General features: G+C 37.9%; 1 protein-coding gene across 5 annotated transcripts in view; it reads right to left on the bottom strand.

The window, feature by feature from the left end:
* LOC106054184 (GRAM domain-containing protein 4-like) overlaps positions 1 to 21,817 on the bottom strand; it is a 95,277-nt gene extending 73,460 nt beyond the window's left edge. For 3 of the 5 annotated variants that reach the window (XM_056025801.1, XM_056025804.1, XM_056025805.1), the window contains exons 1-4: positions 13,315 to 20,713; positions 13,071 to 13,197; positions 1,293 to 1,515; positions 819 to 939 (exon numbers count right to left, since the gene is read on the bottom strand). In XM_056025801.1, coding sequence (XP_055881776.1) covers positions 819 to 939; positions 1,293 to 1,515; positions 13,071 to 13,175 — 449 coding nt within the window. In that variant the 5' untranslated portion in view covers positions 13,176 to 13,197; positions 13,315 to 20,713. Of the gene's footprint in view, positions 1 to 818; positions 940 to 1,292; positions 1,516 to 13,070; positions 13,198 to 13,314; positions 20,714 to 21,548 lie in introns of those variants that run through there. The other 2 variants (XM_056025802.1, XM_056025803.1) reach the window with 2 other exon arrangements.
* Between the last annotated feature and the right edge of the window lie 1,392 nt (positions 21,818 to 23,209).

The raw sequence follows: 23,209 nt of genomic DNA on the forward strand, positions 1-23,209 counted from the left end.
AACGGCTGGTAAAATCAATGTTTTATCTATAGTGTTTTCCATATTTTGCTATAAAAGTAAAGAGATATGGTAAGACTCTCACATACCATCATCTTCTCTATATGATGCCGAAGAGTAATTTTGTGGTTCTATTCTTTATCTTTGAGTGTTCGAAAGTTTTTCTAATTTGATTCTATTTTGTCAGTGTGACGTAGCCTCAAATGATCATCCAGCATAATTGGTTTCATATCGTCATAAATCAGACACTTAGCAACTGCTTGTTTGACAAGGAGGGAATGATTGCCAATTTCAAATAATCAATGATGTACTATCTACATTTCTTTTTGTTAAACATTTGTTACATGTAGACAAAATTAAGTTCTTTAAAAAATTATTGGAATTAAATGCAACATTGTTTCATTTGAATAGCAGGATAAATATTTAAATGATAATAACTGAGATAAAAATCATATACTAGCGTATGAAATAATTACATTCATGGATTGTAAAAATTAAAGTCATGACCTGCTTAAATTAAATCTATAATCGTAGACCCCCGTGGACATCTCATAGACCCCCAATTTATTTTTTCACTTTCGTAGACCCCTTGGAAGTCTTCGTAGACCCCTGGGGGTCTATATAGACCACTTTGGAAATCACTGATCTAAACTATCAATTCTTATTTACTTGTTCAATGCAATAACCTGTCAGCAGAGAATTATAGGATGATATTTTGTGAAGACTGTACATTAGTGAAAGAAATATTGTCATGCAACATCTACTTTGATCAAGCTGTATAATATTAATTAAAATATTGTAGAGTAATGTAAAGCACATACTTTTGTTTCATAACTTGTTCCAGTTTTTTTTTCAAAGCTTCACATTTCTGTTGTTCACATGTCAATTCACATTTTAATTTTTCTATTTCTCTTCTATTACCATTTGCATTTAATTCACTCTCTACAAAAAAAAAATTCCATTAATGCACAGTGACAAATTTAATAAATGTGATTTCAAAGTATACTAAGAAATGTTAACAATTCTACAATTCTACAACAGAGTTAAGCTTTCATCTTCATTTTTAAGTAACGTCTGTATTTCATAAGATAAGAAGATAATTATGTGAAAGCTAAATTATTAAAAGGTTAATTAATTTAATTTTTTTCTTTTATTTTGATATTTTCTTCATCCAATGAATATTAATATCTTAATTTTGGCAACCTTCTTTCTTCTGTGCCAAAAATCCAAAATATCAAAAACCCAGTAGCTAATAAAATAATTAAAAGTTAAAAAAAAAACAACATTTTATTTACTTAATGTTTGATTTTCTATCATGACAATCATCAGCTGTTCCTGCAGCTGGTTTAACTGTTCTTCAAATATTTTTTTTTCTTCTGGGCTACTCCATGAAACAGTTGAGAGGAGCTCTTCAGTAGGTAAAGATCCACAACTTTGGGTTTCATCACATAATTGGCATTGTTGTTCTTTTTCAGTTCTTTGTCTTGTTTCACCATCTTCAATAACTTCAAACACTTCCTATTTAGAAACAAACAAATGTAAATGCAATTAAACTATAGAACAATTAGATTATATTTATCATTGTTAATAAGAGTCATTCTGAAGTAGTGAGCTAGAAATTAATATAAAAAAATTGTGTTCAAATAATATAATAAACTAAACATACATATTTTTTTTATAATTGTTAAAATTCTAATTAATATTATCCTTGAGTCACTCCATTGAAAAAACAGAGAATCAGACTTATTTGAGAAAGTGAAGTCATGTAAAGAAAACCAGAGATTAAATTTTACAAAATAAAAGTGTCTATACTAACGGTGATTTTTTATTTTGATTTTAGGCACACGGCACAATTTAGGCCATGTCGTGCCCGCAGTCCCTCAAGGACCACTCTCTCTCTAAACAACAAGGGCTAAATTCTATACAGTCATATCATTAAAATCAAGGTCTATTCACAGTTAAAATAGTAAAGGTAGTAAAAATTTAATTATTTGGTAAAAATCTAATGTAAATAGTACATGTTCACAAATTCATAAATCAGATCTTCATAGACAACCCCACTTCCTGGATAAAGCCCAGTACCTTCCCAGGGCCGACACTATCAAACAGTGTCTTTAAGCTAGTGGCTCCAAAATACCTCTCCCTGACATCCTGGTATGTGGGGCAATCAACGAGGATATGTTCCACAGTGAGACGAGAGTCACAGTACTCACAAAGTGGGGACTCCTCTCTCTTCAGTACAAAAGAGTACGTGATGTAGGTGTGGCCAATCCTAAGTCTGGACATGGTCGTGCTACCACGCCTTGTCAGACCCTTAGATGTGGGCCGCCACCTGACATCCGCCACAATCTGCCTGAGTTTACTGTGAGTCTCAGCCTCCCATCGGTTCTGCCACTCTTGATAGGTGGCAGAGGCAATACTTTGTCTCAGGTCCGAGCAGGGAACCTGGGTTCCTGACACCGCATGATTGCATGCAATTCGGCCGTAAAGATGGAGCAGCCATCGGGGAGTCTACGGGAGATTGTTTTGTTCTGAAAGGAGCAGGCACATGCGACCTTTCCATCCATTTTGGATCCGTCTGTGTAGATGGTGCCACAATCTCCATAGCTCTCCTGCAGTTCCCTAAAGTGGACTTGTAGTATGCTTGGGTCTGTATTTTCTTTTTTGAAATTAAGGAGGGATAAATTTAATTTGGGTTTATTCATTAGCCAAGGAGGATTCTGGGGGGGTTTCTATTTTAGAGATTTGATCAATGGGTGGGGTTAAATTTTGGATGGGTTCTCTCATTCGAAGCCCCAACGGCTGTATGACGTTAGGCCTTCGATTGTATAATTCTACCTCTGTGGGGTTAAATATGGAGTCGAAAGCAGGGTTCGTGGGGTTGGATTTTAGCTTGACTATATGCTGCATTGCAAGCTTTTTCATTCTTATATCCATGGGGAGTTCTCCAGCCTCCACATGGAGACTCGGGATAGGTGATGTACGAAACGCGCTGAGACAGAGACGCAGGGCAGCATTTTGTATTAGTTCCAGTATTTTTAGGTACGACTTCCTTGCTGCTCCATATATTATGGATCCGTAGTCTAGCTTGGATCGAATTAGACTCCGATAAAGCAGCAGCAAGGTATCTTTGTCAGCTCCCCAGTCCGTATGGCTGAGTACTCTTAAGTATGTTTGTGACTTTTGGCATTTCTTCTTAAGTTCCTTAATGTGGGGGAGAAAATTAAATTTGGAATCTAAGGTGAGGCCTAAAAATTTTGTAGTTTTCACGACAGGGATCTTCTTTTTGTGTATAAATAGTTCAGGGTCTGAGTCAGGGTCTGGGTGGAGTCCCCTTAGATTACAAAAATGCATACTAACTGTTTTGGAGTCTGAAAATTTGAAACCATTATCGTTTGCCCAACCCTGAATTTTGTTTAAACATAACTGTAATTTTCTTTCTAAGGTGTTCATGTTTTTCCCATAAGTAAAAATGACAAAGTCATCAACATACAATGAGCACTCTATGCCAGGAGACAGCGCATTTATGATGCTATTTATTTTAATGTTGAACAGGGTGACTGACAGAATGCTGCCCTGGGGTACACCCATTTCCTGGTAATGAGTGTCAGAAGCGGAGTTGCCCACTCGAACCTGAAATTTTCGATCTTTCAGAAACGGGGGAGGTGTCCCTTAAGCCCCATAAGCGCCAGGTCACGTAGGATGCCATGTTTCCAGGTTGTGTCATAGACCTTTTCTATATCGAAGAATACAGCTACTAGATGTTCTCTTCTGAGTAATGCATTTCTAATATAAGCTTCGTATGTCCGTATATCTGAGTACTCTAACTATGTTTAATGACTTTTGGCATTTCTTCTTAAGTTCCTTAATGTGGGGAAGAACATTAAATTTGGAATCTAGGGTGAGGCCTAAAAATTTTCTAATTTTCACGACAGGGGTCTTCTTTTTATGTAAATATAGTTCAGGGTCTGGGTGGATTCCTCTTAAATTACAAAAATGCATGCTAACTGTTTTGGAGTCCGAAAATTTAAAACCATTATCGTTTGCCCGATTTTGAATTTTATTTAAACATAACGGTAATTTCTTTCTAAAGTATTCATGTTTTTCCCATATGTAAAAATTACAAAGTCATCAACATACAGAGAGCACTCTATGCCAGGGAACACAGCCTTTATGATACTGTTTACTTTTATGTTAAATAGGGTTACTGAGAGAATGCTGCCCTGGGGTACACCCATTTCCTGGTCATAAGTGTCAGAAGAGGAGTTGAAATTTCAGGTCTTTTAGGAATTCCCTCACAAAGCAGGGAAGGTGTCCCTTAAGCCCCATAAGCTCCAGGTCATGTAGAATGCCATGTTTCCAGGTTGTATCGTAGGCCTTTTCTATGTCGAAAAATACAGCTACTAGATGTTCTCGTCTTAGCAATGCATTTCTGATGAAAGCTTCCAGCCTTACCAAGTGGTCAGTTGTTGTCCGCCCCTGCCGAAATCCGCACTGGTAGTTGGAGATTACCTTGTTTCTCTCAAGGTAACAGACCAGCCTATTGTTTATCATTCTTTCCATGGTTTTGCAGATGCAGCTTGTTAGTGCTATTGAGCGATAGTTAGCTGGGTCAGACCCATCTCTTCCCGGTTTGGATATCGGTATAACTGTGGCTTTTCTCCAGCTGTTTGGGAAAGCGCCTGTTTGCCACACACAGTTATAGATTTTTAGCAGGGTCGCCAATGAGGGTTCGGGAAGGTGCTTGAGGAACTGGTAATGGATTTCATCTTCTCCAGGCGCTGTGTCATGTGACTTGTCCAGCGAGTCCCTCAGTTCCTCAAGCGAGAATGGTTTGTTGTAGTCTTCATTGTTCTCTGACCTGAAATCAATGGGGTGTCTTTCCTTCCTGGTTTTGACGTTTTGGAACTCTGGCGTGTAGTGTGCAGTGGTTGATTTTCTGCTATTGAGGGTGCAAGGCAGTCAGCTATTTCTCTGGGGGACGTGACTGTTCGTCCTTGGTTTTTCAAATGCCCTATTGCATTTGATTCTTTCCCTTTGATTTGCCTTACTGCCTTCCAAACTGCTCTAGCAGAAGTTTTGGCATCGAGACTGCCGACAAAACTTTTCCAGGAATTCCTTTTGGCTGACCGTATGGTTTGTCTAGCCTTTGCTCTAGCTATCCTGAATAGCTTTAGGTTTTCCTGGGAAGGATTCTTTATAAATGCAGCCAGTCGTTTTTTCCTATCGCCAATAGCACTTTTGCAAGCTGTATCAAACCATGGTTTGCTAGGCCGTTTTGGATTTGCGGAGGTTAGGGGTACAACTTCCCTGGCTATACTAAGTAGCTTGCTAGCAAAGGTATCAGCTGGGTTCTGTTCATCGAGGATATTTTCTGTGATATCCTCGGAGCATCTTTTTTGGAATAGTTCCCAATCGACCTTATTCAGTTTCCACCGCTGAGGTCGTCCCAATGAGGGGAGATTGTTAGTAATGATGATTGGGAAGTGATCACTTCCCCGTAGATCATTGGAAGATATCCTCCAGCATACGACCTCTTGTGTCAGTATTGTTGGACCCCACATGGTGTTATGGGCATTGAAATCCGCAAGGATTATATAAGGCCGGGGGAGTTGTTTCAATAGGTCCTCCATGTCTGTTGGGTTTAATGGAGCGTAGGTATCCTGCCTTCACATACTCTAGAGGTGTCCTAGTTCCGAATGTGAGGATAATAGTGGCGGTTTTGACCTCCTCACCTGGTAATGCGCTGGGCATGGGTGACTACTTCCTTCTCGGAACATTTCAGTAGGTCCCTAGAGCTGATTACACCTCTGCTGGTGTTCAGGCTCTTGTGTGGTATTACTTCCACTTGGAGATCACAGAGTCTTCTGCATCTTAAAAGCCCATCAGAGTGTATCTTGCTATCTACTTCTACAAGAAATTCCATCGACTTGTGTAGCTTAGACACACTCTTGGGCTCTCCCACTACTGACTTATAGAGTCCCTTATAGATAAGAAAAGGGCTCAGCTTTGTCAGGCTTTTTCCCTCCTCTGTGCACCTGACCACCAAAAATGATGTCAAGGTAGTACAGCTTTTTGTGACTTCTGTTCTTCGCCTCTTGCCCAGACACAAATCTGGGGCAAGTAGTTTTGTGTGTTTTTTTTTTGTCCATGTACGTAAGTAGTAATTCGGCGCCTGTGCTCCCCACCCGCCATCGAGTCCAACAAGCGGACGGACCATTCGGAAGTCCAGAATGAGCCCGCTAGGGCTACACAGGTGCTATACTCAGTCAGCTGCTACATCGGACATGTGTCCGATACAGCAGCTCCCTGATTGACCCTCCAGCCACCGCCCTCCAGCATAGGTCTTCGGCCTGGTAGCTCGGAATGACCAGCCGGTTGGCCCAGAGCGGGTCATCTGGGCCTCAGGTCTAAGGGAACTTGGAGCCAAAGTATTGTGTTGTGGTGGTTTATCCTCAAATAGCCACCACTCAAACACCAGGATCTCTTTATCCCCCCTTACCCGTCGCAGTCCACGGCAAACGGACTGGTCTAGGACGTAGTGAGCTTTTAAAGATAAGGAGACAGAGTGATGATCAATGAAGGCAGACTGAGGAAAAGAGGAGGCTGACACAATGATAGAAAAGAAATCCCCAAGGATTATATAAGGCCGAGGGAGTTGTTTCAATAGGTCCTCCATGTCTGTTGGGTTTAATGGAGCGCCTGATGGTAGATACAGGCTGCAGCAAGTGATAACCTTGTGAAGGGTTATCCTAGCTGCCTGTAATGTGGTCTGTAGTTCTACCCTCTCATGGGGGACACTATCCTTCACAAGGATACAGACTCCACCTGATGCTCTCTCTGCATCCTCAACATTCTCTGTAAGCACTGTAGCTTCGGAAACTGATGCTATCTTTCAGAAATATTTCCTGTAAGCAGACAGCTACAGGGGACTCAGAGTCCATCAGTAGCTGCATTTTCTCATAATTGGCCTTGAGGCCTATACAGTTCCACTGTACAATTCTGGAATCCATGGCTTATTCTAAATGACCTACTTGGAGCTATTAGGCCTTGGGAGGCCCCCGGAGGGGTTTCCCTTTATTCCAGTGACCTTGGTATTTTTATTCTTGGGGTTGGATGGAGAGGAGGACAACCCCCTTTTGGGGGAAGTCTTTTTCTCTGGAGAGGGGAGATCCCTCTGGTTAGAGCGGAGGTTATTTCCTCCTCCCTCACCTCGGGCATCCTCCCCGATTTGATTTCTCCCCTTAAGGAGTTGGTCAACCTCTAATTCAGTAGAGGTTGGGGTGTCTGGCTGGGTTCTCTGAGGAGAACCTGTGTCAGACATGATGTCTCCGGGTTCTCCCGGAGTGTTGGTTTTGACATGCTGCTCAGTCTCCATGCTCTCATCAGCGAGCACCGAGAACCTGTTCTTTAGCATGATAACAGGGCTTTCTATTCTCTTTGGAGGTGTGTTCTTTGGCGGTGTTTTCTTCTGAGTTGGAGGAGGAGGAGGGGGTGGTGGGTCCGTCTGTGTGGATATGGATCTTCCTATCTTGGCCACGCCTGGGCGTAGGTCTTTGTCAAGCCAAATCGGCCCTTGGGTAGGGCCAATACAGCCGATTTCGCCTGGCTGAAGGTATATAAATTTCTTGCCTTGTACTCCTGCAGGGCAACATCCTGTTTCCACACAGGGCAGTCCTTGGAGTCGAAGACCTATGCTGGTAGCTTGCCATGACCAGCCGGTTGACCCAGAGAGGGCCTTCTGGGCCTCAGGTCTAGGGGAACTTGGAGCCAAAGTATTGTGTTGTGGTGGTCTTTCCTCAGAAAGACACCTACTGAAACACCAGGCTCTCCCCCCCTTACCCGTCGCAGTCCATGGCAAACGAACTGGTCTAGGACGTAGTGAGATTTTAAAGAAAAGGAGACAGAGTGATGATCAGTGAAGGCAGACTGAGAAAAAAAGGAGGCAGACACACTGATAGAAAAGAAGTAGGGCACTTTTGAGCTCCAAAAGTGCTAAGGAAAAAGGAGCGCAGTTTAACGTATTGTCTCGGGACGTAGCCAGCAAATATCCATTCCGACCAGTAAAATGATTAGGCCTAACACAGCCTCAAAGACATCAAAGCAGTGTTGAGGTCCATGCCGCTGGTACATATAAAAAAAAATATAATAAGATCTAAGTTTTGCAGATGATATTAATACAGTGGTTAGTGTAAGGTGTAACATTTTTTAAGTTTAGAAAATTTGATATTTTTGTGGAATTTCAAATAAAATTAATTTTATTTTTGAAATATATGTTCGGATATCTACATCAAGCTGCTGTCACAATTTTATTCTTGAGTGGTTTGTATTTTACAAACATAATCATTTTTTTCTTATGTCGCGACCCAAGCAGCGCATTAGGTACTGGCCCACTGGGCATTTGCATAGATGCCCATATAACCAGTCCAGAAATTTAAATATAAATGGTTAAAATAATATGGTTTCCTGTCAATTCATCTTTGGTCACTTTATCCCCACTCATTTCATCCTCTGATCCTACAAATAATTTGAAAATGTATGATATTTAATATTAACAATATTTCATATATTTATTTTTATTTACATGACTAAAAGTGTGACACATTAAATAAAAAAAAAAAAAATTAATGTTATTAAAAAAATATAAAAATGTGACATCTATAGACATAAAGCTATTGTAAAAATTAATTTTGATAAATTTAGATAATTTTAATAAATAATCTAAACCAATAGGTAGGTAGGTAGGTACAGATGCTGATCCACTGATTTGCTTTACATGGTTTGTCATTTCTTGCCCAGTGATGCATATTTCTTCTGGACGTTCTTCAGTGCCACAATTTATAACTTAAATGTTATAATGGGGATTAAAACAAAGCATATATAGGCAATATAAATCAGCTCCAGAAAATGGTTGAAGTCAGCATTTATTGGAATAAAAATGACATGCCAATATTCAAGAAAGAATGATTAATTAAAGATAAAGTCAAAAATGGCCATCAGGAAATAAGTTACCAATGGAATGACCATAAGTACTCAATCATTCTTATCTCTCAAAAGATTTCTACTACTTCCACCACACCTTTGATCATTACATCATGCAATATGAGCGGGACAATATTGTCATCACCTACATCAAATAGAAACAAAGGTGGCCGAGCCTCGCTCGGTTAAATAATTTCCTAAGAAAGGTTATATGCCCGAAATCATTTTCGGAATATTTTTGTAATTACGAAAATGAACGATCAGATAAAGACTACAAATCTGAAGAGTTACTTTAGTGTTCTGTTAGTTCTAAATGTAATTGTACATGGCGATTAAATATAAAGTCTCTTAAGCCCTCCTACAGTCTGACAGACCACAGCTCACGTCCGTCTTATAGTTTTGCAATCCAATTTTAGCGTAAAACTATTGTAGGCACACTATTATTGGCTTGGAAGAAAGTCTTTGCAGTGTAATTTCTTAGTTGGTTACGTTCAGACATTTAATTATGGAATTAGTATACATTCATTATGGCTTTAGTACGAAACATCAAGTGGCGCATTTTTTCTTAATAGACTTAAATCATTGCATTAGTTTTCTAAAGAAACGTTTCCGTGGGGCACCTGTGTTAGGCCCTACGCCGTACAATATGTTCGTCCCCCATACGGGATACCTGCCCTGCCCAGCCTGCCTGTCGGACTATAAGAAGTTCATACCGGCTTTTGCCATCCATTGATCCAAGAGATGCTAAAGCCCGTTGAGGGATATGGCCTGCTTTTACACATCCCTCCATTCAGAACTCTGCTGGGCCATCCGTCACCACGCCTTAACCCCAAGCTTTTTACCGAGCTTTATAGTTAAATCAAAAGAGGCTGCAGTGTACGCAAACTCGTTGACCGCTAGCTAGATATCATGTTTAGTGTGAGCAACTAAGGCGTAAAGAAGCTCTTTTATGACCATTTCCTTTGTTTTAGTACGGGACAGTAGACACCGAAGCATGAACACATGGTAATAATTCACCAGCAAAATAATAATAATTTTAAGGTTTGTCTTCGATTCCGAAGATTAATAAGAATTGCAGTATTTCCCGTGGATACGCAGCCCCAGCTGTGACCTACATATTTTGCCACATCAAGGGCAAACATAACCATTGTCCTCAGTTTTTCGATTAAGATTTTCTTATGGTCTCAAATGTGTATCCGCGGCCTTTGTATAGAGGGAATTCTTTAAGTCCGATAGTTACGCTGGACAGAGCAGTATCATGTATGCCAAAGGCAGTCTTTTTTTGGTGAGCTAAAAAAGTGGTCGACGTAACACCGAAACGCTTTAAAGACCAGCTTAGGCGCCAACTTGTTTTAGCTGACATAGAAGATAGCACCTGGTTGCATGCGGTCTCAGAACGAGACTGCTGGAGGTCACCAGCAAAATAAACAACAAAGTTAAAGGTATCTACACCACTCTACGCAATTAAAGTGTAAACACTATTAAGCACTTAAAACACAATAACTAATCATACATTGGCACATTTAATTTCATTACTTTTCTTTCATAGTTCTAAAATAAATCAATCTACAATAAGATGGTGCGCAAATGTTTAATTAGATCTATTGATTCTTTAAAACTCGTTCTTGTTTGCAAAGAAATATTTTGTGTACTGCGGTAAGCCTAGTGACGTAAGCAGCGTTTTCCCCGTTTACGTCATGGAAAATTTTCATTCATAAAACATTCTAGCCAAAATTAATTTTTCGATAATAAGGCGTTTTCAAACCGATATAACGGTCGACCTCGAGTTTTCCCGATGTGGCCAATGAGTTGTGAATTTTTTTCTAACTAATATGCACGTACCTTGAAATTTTAACGAAAATCGTTAGAGCCGTTTTCGAAATAAAATTTATATAAATTATAAATCATATACTCTTAAGCGAGCAATTCTTGTATGTATGTATATATATTTATATATTTAATATTTATATATATAACTGTCAACGAATTTTCATCACACTGCTGCTTTTTTTGGTTAACCTATAAACCTCGGTAAAACAGAAGTCATGTTCCAGAAGTCACCCAATAAAACCTACTCAGCCCAAAGATCACCGCGCATAGACATCCCGTATGGGAAGCATATAATCAAATGACGCATTGCTTTAAAGAGAGGTTGATATGTGATCAGGGATAGTCGTGCTTTTGGGTGCCTCCAAGTGAGAGTGTCGCGAAATAAATTGCTCAACCTGTCTACAAAAATCAGTGTCAACCATACGGTGGCAGGACGCACTACAAACAGCGATGTCCTTGCCAACGCCGATATGGACAGAATAGAGGGACTTCTTATGTCCATGATGGAGCGCAATCTTTGGTGAAAGCACTCAAGACGTCTTAGTTGTTTTCTGTAAAGTGTCCATGTCTCAGAGCCATAATGAATATATTAATTGCAATATTAAATGTCAGTAACCATTTTAGAAGTTACACTACAAAGACTTTTTTCCAAGCCTATAATAGCCCAATAGGTTTACGCGAAAGAAGCAATGTAAAACGTTAAGATGTGAGCTGTGGTTTTCTATAGGTCTACTGTTGGGGGGACTTTCTATTCTAATCGCCATGTACAATTACATTTAGAACTGACAGAACGAAAAATCAACTCTTCGGATTGATAGTCTTTACCCGATCGTTCATTTTCGTAATTACAACAATATTCCCAAAATGACTTCGGGTATATATCCTTCCTTAACAAATTATTCATCCGAGCGAGGCTCGGTCACCTGATATTATATATACATACATACAAGAATTGCTCGCTTAAGAGTATAGGATATCAGAAAATACAAACCCCTCTTTACAATATATCTACTTATTTACGTATATTATTTCATTTTTCAACAAGTATGAAGAGAGGAGGACGAACATTATAAACACAATAATAACTGTCAAAAATATCAAAAAGCATTCTAAATAATCATATTTATATAATAGATCTGAAGAGGGCTTAAAGCCTTAACAGCACAATTACACAATGACTAAGAAAACAAAATATTTAATTGAGGATGAAATGACAAAAGATGACCAATAATCAAATAAAGCTAAAGCTTAAAATGCCATCCGTGTATTTGTAGATTCTATAAAAGTGTCATTATTCTTAAAAATAAGAAAAACTTTTGATGGCTTAAAGAAAAAATATCATTTATTAATACCATTACTATATATTACTGTAGTTTTTTCATATCTACTCTAATTTAACACAAATATATTGTAACATTGTACCCAAAAAAAATGGAAATGGTATTAACAAAGTTTCTCTATGCTGATGATTGCGCCCTACTTGCTCAAACTGAGCACAAGCTCCAGCTCAAATTGGACGCACAGCAGCTTCTTTTAGTTTAACAATAAACCTCGGATAAACAGAAGGCATGTTTCAGAAGAAACATGATAAAATCTACTCATCCCCAAAGATCACTACGAATGGACACCCCCTTAACAGGGAGGAACACTTCACATCTGTGGGAAGCACATTATTAAATGACGCATTACTTCAAGGGAAGTAGATAACTGGCTGGGCAAGGCCAGTAGTGCTTTTGGATGCCTCCAACATGAGTATAGTGGAATAAATCACAACGCCTGCATACAAATGTCAGTGTCTACCAAGAAATGGTTCTCTCAACCCTTCTATATGGATCTGAGACATGGGTACTATACAGAAAGCAACTAAGTCTCCTTGAACACTTTCACCAAAAATGTCTGTGCTCCATCATGAATATAGGTGCCAACTTGCTTTAATTGACATCAAAGAGAGTACCTGGCAGACTTTGGAATGAGACAGTTGGAGGTTTCTTACAAAGGCAGCGGGATACACATTTGAGACCATAAGAAAATTCACTGCCAATGATAGACATTGAGAGTGAAAAGAGAACCTAAATCGACTATTGTTATGTTATGTCTGCGCTGGATGTGGCAAAAAATGTAGGTCACAGCTGAAACTGCATAGCCAGGTAAAATGCCTTATTATTATAACTACTATTTGATAAGTTAATCTTAATAAATAGATATGAGAGAATGAATCTATAATAGTACTTGTGTTTAAAAAAATTCATTATTGTACATACTTCTTCAATTAAAGTTCCATGTTCCTGTCCACTTTTAGATATGACTTTCTGTTGATCATCTCGATCTTTGTTGAAACGTTGCCTCAAGTTTCTAAATGAGCTCATTCTTCAATTTATTTTGATTGTACTGATAAAATGCCTTATTATTATAACTACTATTTGATAAGTTAATCTTAATAAATAGATATGAGAGAATGAATCTATAATAGTACTTGTGTTTAAAAAAATTCATTATTGTACATACTTCTTCAATTAAAGTTCCATGTTCCTGTCCACTTTTAGATATGACTTTCTGTTGATCATCTCGATCTTTGTTGAAACGTTGCCTCAAGTTTCTAAATGAGCTCATTCTTCAATTTATTTTGATTGTACTGAAATATTTATAGAACTATTCTGCAAGGAAAAAATAAATATCTTTAAATACTTGTAGCTAGTATATTTAGCCTTAAAAAAAAGTTCCTAAGTAGGGTTTTTGACTGGAATATTTAAAAAATCTGATATGCGAAGGCAACACTCAAAAGGGCAAGTATGGTTCATAAAAAAGGCTACCAGTAATAGTTAAACTACAATGGTAATGATAATTAGTAGAAAAATGACTTACTTATAAGGAAAGCAAGAAATCTGATGAGTTAACCTTTTTTTAAGTGAAGTAGAGTTGTTATTTTTTAGTGTAAAAAGTCTATACCAATTTCAATATTAAAACTAATTGTTTTGTGTAGGAAGCAGAGAAATTGAGCTTAATAACAAACAATATCTGGGACATTCACAAAATCAACAGCCTTCAATTGATGAAAGACCAATCTAAGCACTTAATACATAGGGCAGTGTAACAAAAAAATATACATATAAGCATTACACACCTACTATGCCTGTTGTTAACAGGCTACATATTATTTATTATGAACAGAACATGCCCTTTTTTTTTTTAACTTCCAATAAACAGTATACATTTTAATGATGCACCTAACAAACTTTTTTAGCCCTTGAATTATTGTATATATTAGCATCTTCCAAGTGTTCAAGCACAAACTTTTCTGCTTTTTAATTCTAAACATAGCACCTTTGGTTAGTTATACCATTTTTTGTAAATCTCTTAATCGTAATGTAAGCAGTTTATAGTATAAAGACTGCAAACATGTCTTTAGACCATCAGATTCAGTACCAGAGAGAAGGACCCTCATCTATTTTTTTAAATTTTCTTCTGCTTCTCAATTCAATATTGAAATATTTAGTTAAACTATATTGCTTCTTATTCAAAATCCTTCACCCCTGCTGTTGTTTTTTTTCATAATACTGTCCCACACAGTTAAGACCCTTAAATTTTCATTTAAGCTTTTCTCCTCCTGTTGAACAGTTCGAAAGGACACCACTATTCACATTTCAGTTCACACTTTATATAAAACTTTTTTTTTAATTCATCAACTTTCAGTCTTCATCCGCCCCAAAGCTTGCAATGCAGATTTGGAGTCGGAGCAGATTATAAATTTCCTCCTTTCTGATTTGCTTTAATGGCCATAAGTGCAAGCAATATTGCGTGCAATTCGGCCGTAAAAATGGAGCAGCCATCGGGGAGTCTACGGGAGATTGTTTTTGTTCCGAAAGGAGCAGGCACATGCAACCTTTCCATCCAAATTCATCAACTTTACATTTAGACTTAACATCAGGCCATTATCTAGTGATACACTTGAACTTTTTCCCCATTATTTATATCTCAAACAGCCCAAAGCTTATTTCAACTTAACTCTGCCTGGGTATATCCTATAGGAGTATCTTGCCAGTCCCAAGCGAGGTAAAGGAGGAGGGGTGATCGTAATGCTAGCAACCTCACATCACTAAACTACTGCTACAGAAACAGCAAATACACCAAACCAACTAGAACTTGGCCAAGGAAGAGCCTATGAATTGTACTAGTGGAAGCCCTATGGAAGCTAGAACACCGACAAATCTTTTGAAGACCAAGACTTCAATCAGGATAGGGACCTGGAACATCACAGTAAGGTCTTTTCCCCTTTCAATTTGTTTTTGTTAATTTTTTAAAGTGTCTTTTTGGTTGAAGTTACGCACAAAAAATTATTAATTCCTTTTGTTTTTATAAACTTTTTACACACACATTCAAGCAGGGAAAAGGAAAGAAAATATCCATAGAAATTGTATGAAATATTTTGTGTTTTTAAACATTTCTATTTATGCTTTATAAACAGCCTTTTGGAGAAACACCAAAAATAAAAAGAAAGGTTTGATAGAAATTTTGTGGGATTTTGAGAATAGCAGTATTTAAGCTGCAAATATGTCAAAACCATGTCTTAGCAAGCACCTAAGAGATAAAAGGAACTTGTGTACAAAATCTGCATACTTTTTAGCCCATAAATATTAGTATCTGTTACAATAAAATGAAATGTCCCACTTTCTTGTTTTTTTCTCCTCTCTTCCATTCTCTCTCTGGAACACCTTTTTTCCCCCTGCGCATCATAATGTTCACTGACATACAAGAATTTTGATTTGAATTGGAATAACCTGCCTTATAATGTTTTCCCCTCCCCAAAAGGTTAATATCTTATCAGAAAAAGAGATTAAACAACCAGATGATGACCTCGAGAATTTCATTAAAAGCCATTTTGAAAACATTATAGAAAATCAAATACAAACTAAATACTCATCAAACAAAATAAATAAATGCTGGTTTAATAATATAATACTGGTACATTAAAGAAACTTTGCAAAACAGAAGGAAAACCTATATAAAAATTTAAAGAAACTAAGACAGAAAGAATTTATAAAAATTAAACACCAACCCAAAAAGTAATCGACAGCTGCAGAGTGAATACATAAATAATGTAATATCTAAGGATTATAACAGAGGGATAGTGCTGCCGACCTACTTGTAGTGTCCTCTGGTAACTGGAGTAATTCAACCCCTTGCTCTCTGTGTTTTCCAAAAAGAACTAACGTTGCCATAGCCCCAACTTTCTAGGCAGACTCTCACACTCTCCTGGTGCAGAGCTCTGCTAAAGGGGGGTTAGGGAAATTGCTGAGCTCTGAATGACATAGCTCCTGCATGCTCGTCTGTGCCTGTTGGGGTCTACAGCTTATGCTGAACTGATCAGCTGCTGTCCTAGAGACTAGTTAAGAGTCAAGCCATTAAAATTTGCAGGCTAAATATGTGGTAACAAAAAAGATCTCCTGCCTCATTCACTCCACTTTCTAGGATTAAACCTGCCCATACGAGTGAGTGGCTGAATTAACTAGTCTTTGGTCGTTTATACATCCAATGTTAATGTCTGGACTGTCTTCACTGTTCACTCTAAGGGGCAACCCAAATCTTCTCCCCATAGAGAACCCATATTTATGTTGAGAATAAATATAAAGAAAAATGGGTCTTAGTAGACCCTAACAGGCTCTGCTAGCCAGGTAAAAGGTGTTAGACCAGGGCATTGAAAAATGTGCTACTAATTGCCTCGCAACGTTGGTACAAAGGGAGAACGGGTCATGTTGTGAAAAAAGGGATACACTGTTCTTCCCAACACACAAACCCAGAAAACATCCTTTTTACCCAAAATAACACAACAAAAAAAAAAAAACACAAGCCTCAGAAAAAATTAATCCAACTGGAAGTATAAATCAACATGATCCCCAAGTTTACAAACCTGATCCTAAAACTTTCAAAGTCCTTCAAAGAAACATCCGATGACTTATTCCAAAGACAATTGAAATAACAAATCTGCACCACAAAGAGTGTGTGAATGTTGCCTTGGTGAAAAAAGAAGTGTCCCACAGCTCCTGTGGGGACTGCAGAGGCCTAATTACATTGGTGGCTAATGCTCTGGTTGCCAAGAAAGTGTACACAGACTTGAGTCAGGGGAGGACAGACAATTGGATGTTTGAAATTTGGAAAAACAATAATCACTTCAAGTGCATCAATGTTATAATCCACCAAAACAAGAACTAGCTTTAGATGTCAGAGATATAATAACTATAGACACTATCATAGCTGGAGCCCATTCACCTTCCAGGGGCTGTAATGACACTGATCTGTCTGGTAAAAAAAAATCCATGACATGTCCAATTCTACTTACCTTTTTCTTTTGCAAACAAACACTCTCCTCCTACTCTTCTGCATGCTAGCAATGGTTGCTCTCATGGCCAGATCTTTCTCTCTGCTAACTTGGAATCTGTCATAACTTATCAAGTACTATGCGATATTGGTAGTGACCACCTTCCAATATTACTGACTGACACTCTTTCTAAAATCAGCACCAAGACCACTAAAGAGCCACGAAAGTGGTACTTTAGTAAAGTCAATTAGGGATACAAGGTAGCTGTTGACACTGCCCTTGAAAAAATCCATGTAGAGTCTAGCTCTGTCGAACTTTTATACCTTCAGCAACAATTCTGGGCATGGCTAAAAAGTTTATACCTCTGACTTACCCTTGTACAAATTTCAAGATATTTTGGACAGCTGAAATCAACAAGCTTGTTATGGCTCTGAAAAGGGCACACCAAAAGGTCTAAAAGAACCCAAACAATCCAATATTCAGGCAGAAATATATCAGACTCAGCCTACTAGTAAAAACATTTGTAAACAAGGAAAAACGAGAACATTGCTAATACACACACAAAAAAAGAAATAAACACCTCCAAGACTATTCTCTGTTCACGCTCGGGACTGGCATTCCGTAAATGCAGCTGAAATAATGGCTAATGTAGATCCACTAAACCTTAGCAGAGAATGACTGACTTGCTTTGAGTGGTATAAATGGCTGGATGTATACCTCCCATCTAGAAAAACTAGTGGATAGTTAGAGATGCAGAAGACGTATCCAGATGCAGTCTTTTATGCCTCTCCACCATCAAACAAAACATTCATAAACGTTTTCATTGCTTTTCCCCTCTGTGTCGCCCAATGACCCAAGACATACGCTTGAAACTAGTACATCCTAGTGCCACTAAGCAATCGAACTTCAAATTCTAGTACTGGAGACCATCAATGCCTTCAAGTCCAGTGCCATTTTTGAATATAGTGATGATTAGGCATCGATAGACTCTGTAAGAGCAGGCTATGGAGCCTACATCAAGTTTCTTGGCTCTGACTCGGTTAAAATCTTTGGACCATGTGGTAGTGTTTGCAGTTTTGATGCAGAGGCCAAGGCAATCTGAAAAGCCTTAAAAATCATTGACAATCAAGTCGGTAAGGGACATTTAGGGGCTACACAGATTGTTGTGGTCACTTACTTTAACCTGTACCACAGGCTTTGCAAAGCCCTGGACAAATGGCCCCCACTTATGCAAAGGCAGTCTTTTTTGGTGAGCTAAAAGGTGGTCGTCATAACAGAGGTGCCCCAAGAAATGCTTTAAGACCAGCTTAGGCACCAACTTGCCTTAGCTGACATAGAAGAGAGCACCTGTTTACATGCGGCCTCAGAACGAAACAGCTGAAGGTCACTCACAAAGGCCGCAGGATACACATTTGAGACCAAAAGAAAATTCGCTGACGAGGACAGACGATTAAGGAGAAAAGAAAATCTTAATCAACCACCGGCAGACAATGGTTATGCAACATAGATCTATCATCTAGACTCCTAGACCTAGATCTATATAGTAGTATATATATATCTATACAATGATAATGAAACTAGAGTTAAGTCAGTCTAGAATACTGAATAGTCTACAAGTCTTTATTCTTAGTCTAGGTCTAGGTCACCACTTGCAGTTTTGAGCAAATTAGATGAAACACCCTCTGTAAAGGAACTGAGCACAGCCATTGTCATGTTTGCACATGGGAAAGCACCCGGAGGAGATGGTATTCCTGCAGAAGCTGGAAAGCATGCCCTAATCAAGCCACTCCATGAATTGCTAAGTTTGTGCTGGGAGCAAGGAATAGTCCCCCAGGAACTGAAGGATGCCAACATAGTAACAATTTACAAAAATAAGGGTGACCGCTCCAATTGTAACAGTTATAGAGGCATTTCACTTCTTAGCATTGTTGGGAAGGCTTATGCCAGAGTAATACTGAAGCGGCTGCAGATCTTGGCAGAACGAGTTTACCCAGAATCGCAGTGTGGCATTAGGGCCAGTAGATCCACAACAGATATGATCTTCTCACTGCGGCAGCTACAGGATAAAAGCAGAGAACAAAGGCAGTCCCTCTTTATAGTTTTTATTGACTTGATCAAGGTGTTTGACCTGGTCAGCAAAACCGGCTTGTTTGCCTTATTATAGAGAATTGGCTGTCCAAACAAGCTACGGAAACTAGTGTCAGCTTTTCATGAAAATATGCAGGGCACCGTACAGTTTGACAGTTCCACCTCTAAGCCATTCTCCATCAAGAGCAGAGTAAAGAGATAAGAGTATATATATGGAAAGCTATTTAACCTGGCACGCCTTAAAGCCAAAACAAAGAGATGACGTATCATTCACAAGAAGGATTGAAGAGGCTTGTGAATGCTCTGGCAGGTGCTTGTCAAGAGTTTAGCCTTACAATAAGCCTCTCCAAGACAGAAACCTGGCACAAGATGTTGCAGAAATATCAGTGATACATATTGGAAATCACACACTTATGGTGGTGCAGGAATTCACATATTTGGGAACAACAATAGCCAGCAACCTAGAATTAGCAGCATTTAGACACTGAGCTGACAAAAAGAATAGGAAAGGCTTCTGCAGCAATGGCAAAACTCTCCAAGCATGTGTGGAAAATTACCAAATTGACTACGGCAACAAATATCCTGGCCTGCGTTCTGAGCTCACTTCTTTATGGCAGTGAGAGCTAGGCAACTTACATGCGTCAAGAACACTGATTAAATAGCTTCCACCTACGCTGCCTGCATTGCATTATGTGCGTCTCCAACCAGGAAGTTTTGACACGGGCCAACATGCACAGCATCTATGCTCTCCTTCAACAGAGATGACTACGCTGGCTCGGTCATGTCACTCCCATGCCAGATGGAAAAATCCCTAAAGACATCGCATATGCAGATCTTGCAGAGGGAGTCAGACCCAAGGGCCGCCTAAGACTAGCCTACAGAGATGTCTGCAAGCGAGACAAGAGAGCCACAGGCATCGACCAAAGTATATATGGGAGGAGACAGCCCAAGACCAGACAGCATGGAGACAGACTGTACATGCTGGTACGAACTTCGCCGAATGCAAGAGAAATGAAGCTGTGTCAGCCAAGAGAAAGAAAAAGAAATCTGCCCTGTCAGCTAGCCTTAGGACAGATGAATATACATTCACAAACTGTGGCAAACTCTCCCGCTCTAGAATTGGCTTGATCAGTCACTCCAGATTCTGCCCCATCTCAAGACGTAACCAAAGCCAGCGATTCATAAGGGCGCATTCAATATCTTCAGAGACAGAAGGAGACATATATACTATATAGGTATAGGTAGATTCTAGATTAGTCTGATATATATATTGTCTCCCGTGTTGTTTTAGCCGCTTTGCAGCAGCACCAGAGTTTCCTCTCCGGGGCACATTCCTGGGCCTTGGATAAAGGGGTCATGGATTAGTCTGATAAGTAGGCAGCAAGTAGGCTACTAGATGTAGAAATCTAATTATTAGATCTAGACTAGATATTTTATAAAGTATAATTAGTAGAATCGTAGACTCTTAGTAATCATCTTCTTTTTTGAAGTAACGTCTGCATTATTAAGCTAAGATTAACACTCTAAATCTATATACTATATTATATTTATATAGAATATTATTGAATATAGTATTAGTTAGTATATCGCATATAATATAATATTATATAACTATAATATACTGTATGTATAGATCTATATAGAATCTATATATATATAATTATTATAATACTTTAATAGTATTAGGCTTAGCTAATACTAGTAATACTACTAATAGTAATACTTAGTAATAATTATATATATATAATAAATTATAATAGTAATAATTAGAATAAATAGATCTAGATCTAGTAATAATATATCTATACTAAAAGACTAAAGTTAAAGACTAAAGTAAAAGACTAGATCTAGTATCTATAATCTATAGACTATAGTCTGAGTCTGACTCTATAACTATAGTAGTATATAGTATACTAGTATACTTATATTTTATATTGTTATATAGATATATATACTGTCAATACTGAGTTATACTTATAGTTACTAAGTTAGGACTCAGGAGGCTGAGTGAGGAGGTATGGCACAGTATAGATATAATACTAATAATAGATCTAGATTGTAGAATCTAGAATTAGTTATTATATATATAGTGATTATAGTCATTAGACTATAAACACTATTTAGACTTATATCTAGAATCTAAATCTAGACTCAAAATCAAAACCTCTATAATATTAATACCTATCTATCTATAATAATCTATATGATAGTATATTACTGTATATACTACATTTAGTATATGAATATGTATCAGTATCTAGTCTAGATTCTATATAGTAGACTAGATCTAATATCTAAAGATAGATCTAAAATCTAGATCTAGAATACTAGAATTTACTAGATACTAGATCTACTAGACCAGATAAAGGCAATAAGGTTGAATAAAGGGTAGTGAGGGTAGTGCTACTTGTTTACAAAGTGAACTGGATCACTAGACTATAGACTCTCTATATATATTATATATATAGTAGCTTCTTATATTAGGCACAGTTCATCGAATTCTCCTTTAAGAAACACGTCGCTTTTTGTGTTTATAATTAATTTGTTTTTATGTTTGGAGCTAAAAACGACGTTTCGGGACAGTGCATGTCCAATTTTACTGTATTTTTGTTCCGCTTTTCCAAAGCAGATGGCAGTTTTTTAGATTCTCGGAAACCAAGTATGTAAAGCTATTGTTTTAACCTCCCCCGGCAATTCATACCCATATAAGGGATGAAGGCTATATTATTAGCCTGTTTGATCGTAGGCTGGTGGATTTATTAAAATAAGCTTCTAAACATCTTTAGAAAGACATTCCAATCACATTCTTACTGTTAGCTGTTAAATAAAATTAAAAAAGGAGGTGTTTCAACGATAATAATGAATTTAACACATTCTCCTATAGTGCACAAGGCAAAATCGTAATAAGAAATATTATTGGGATTAATAAATCTATGATTTTTCAATGAATAAACGTGACCTAGATCGAGATATCTAGAATATATAATTTATGAATGAAAGAAAAAGTGCGGGCTGCTAATAATTTGAAGCCAGAGACCATGCCCACTGCAGGTGATCACGCCAGACTCGGCCAGACGAGTGCTGGTGGTGAGGAGAGGTATACAGACTAAACTTGTAGTGTCACAACCTATCATACAGGCAGTGGAGGGAAGGGGGAGAGAGTCATGAAAAGACAAAGAAAAGCAGCTATGTGAGGGAGGGGATGTTAAGGTGTAACAAAACGAACATCCAAATTATGAAAAGAAGATCGAGGGTCCTTGGATGGGAATTAAAAGAAAGAGACAGAGAATAGGCCTACATGTAGCCTAGTTGAAAATATCATGTTTTTTTTTTTAATTAACACAGATATAATTTATTAGCAATAACATGCATAGTGATGTTTCTTAACGGTGCTCAATGTGCGCTAAAGGAGAAAGCGCAAAAACTGCATTTATTATAGGAGCATGAAGTGACCTACTTTATTTTAAAATAAAATCTTGACTATGAGTGGTAATTCAAAGAAACACAGCTATTTTTATAGTCCTTTAGTTGCAGAATAAGAATCTTCTTTCAGTTTTTTTTTTTTGTAAGTTAAACCGTCACCAAATAAAAAAATAAAATAAAAATTTGACCTAGTTCCCGAATACGGTTTGCCTAATATAAGAATCTACTATATATATATATATATATATGTATATATATATATATATATATATATATATATATATATATATATATTATATCTAGATCTAGACTAGATAGACTCTACAGATACAGTAGAGTCACTATTGCGGAACAGTTTGCTGCTACTTTTAGTTTTCATTTTTTTTGCTCTGTAATGGTTAGACCTATGTAAAAAATAAAAGTATCTAGATCAGTGTTTCTCAAACTGTGTGCCGCGGCACACTAGTGTGCCGCCGAAGATTTGCAGGTGTGCCGCGGGAGTTTTCAGAACGCCACACGTGCAGCGTTACACAGGTCTGTCTACTAGTACATTTTTATTTTACGTTGGGATGACAT

This window comes from Biomphalaria glabrata, chromosome 4, assembly GCF_947242115.1.
Source record: "Biomphalaria glabrata chromosome 4, xgBioGlab47.1, whole genome shotgun sequence".
Taxonomy (NCBI): Eukaryota; Metazoa; Mollusca; class Gastropoda; family Planorbidae; genus Biomphalaria; species Biomphalaria glabrata.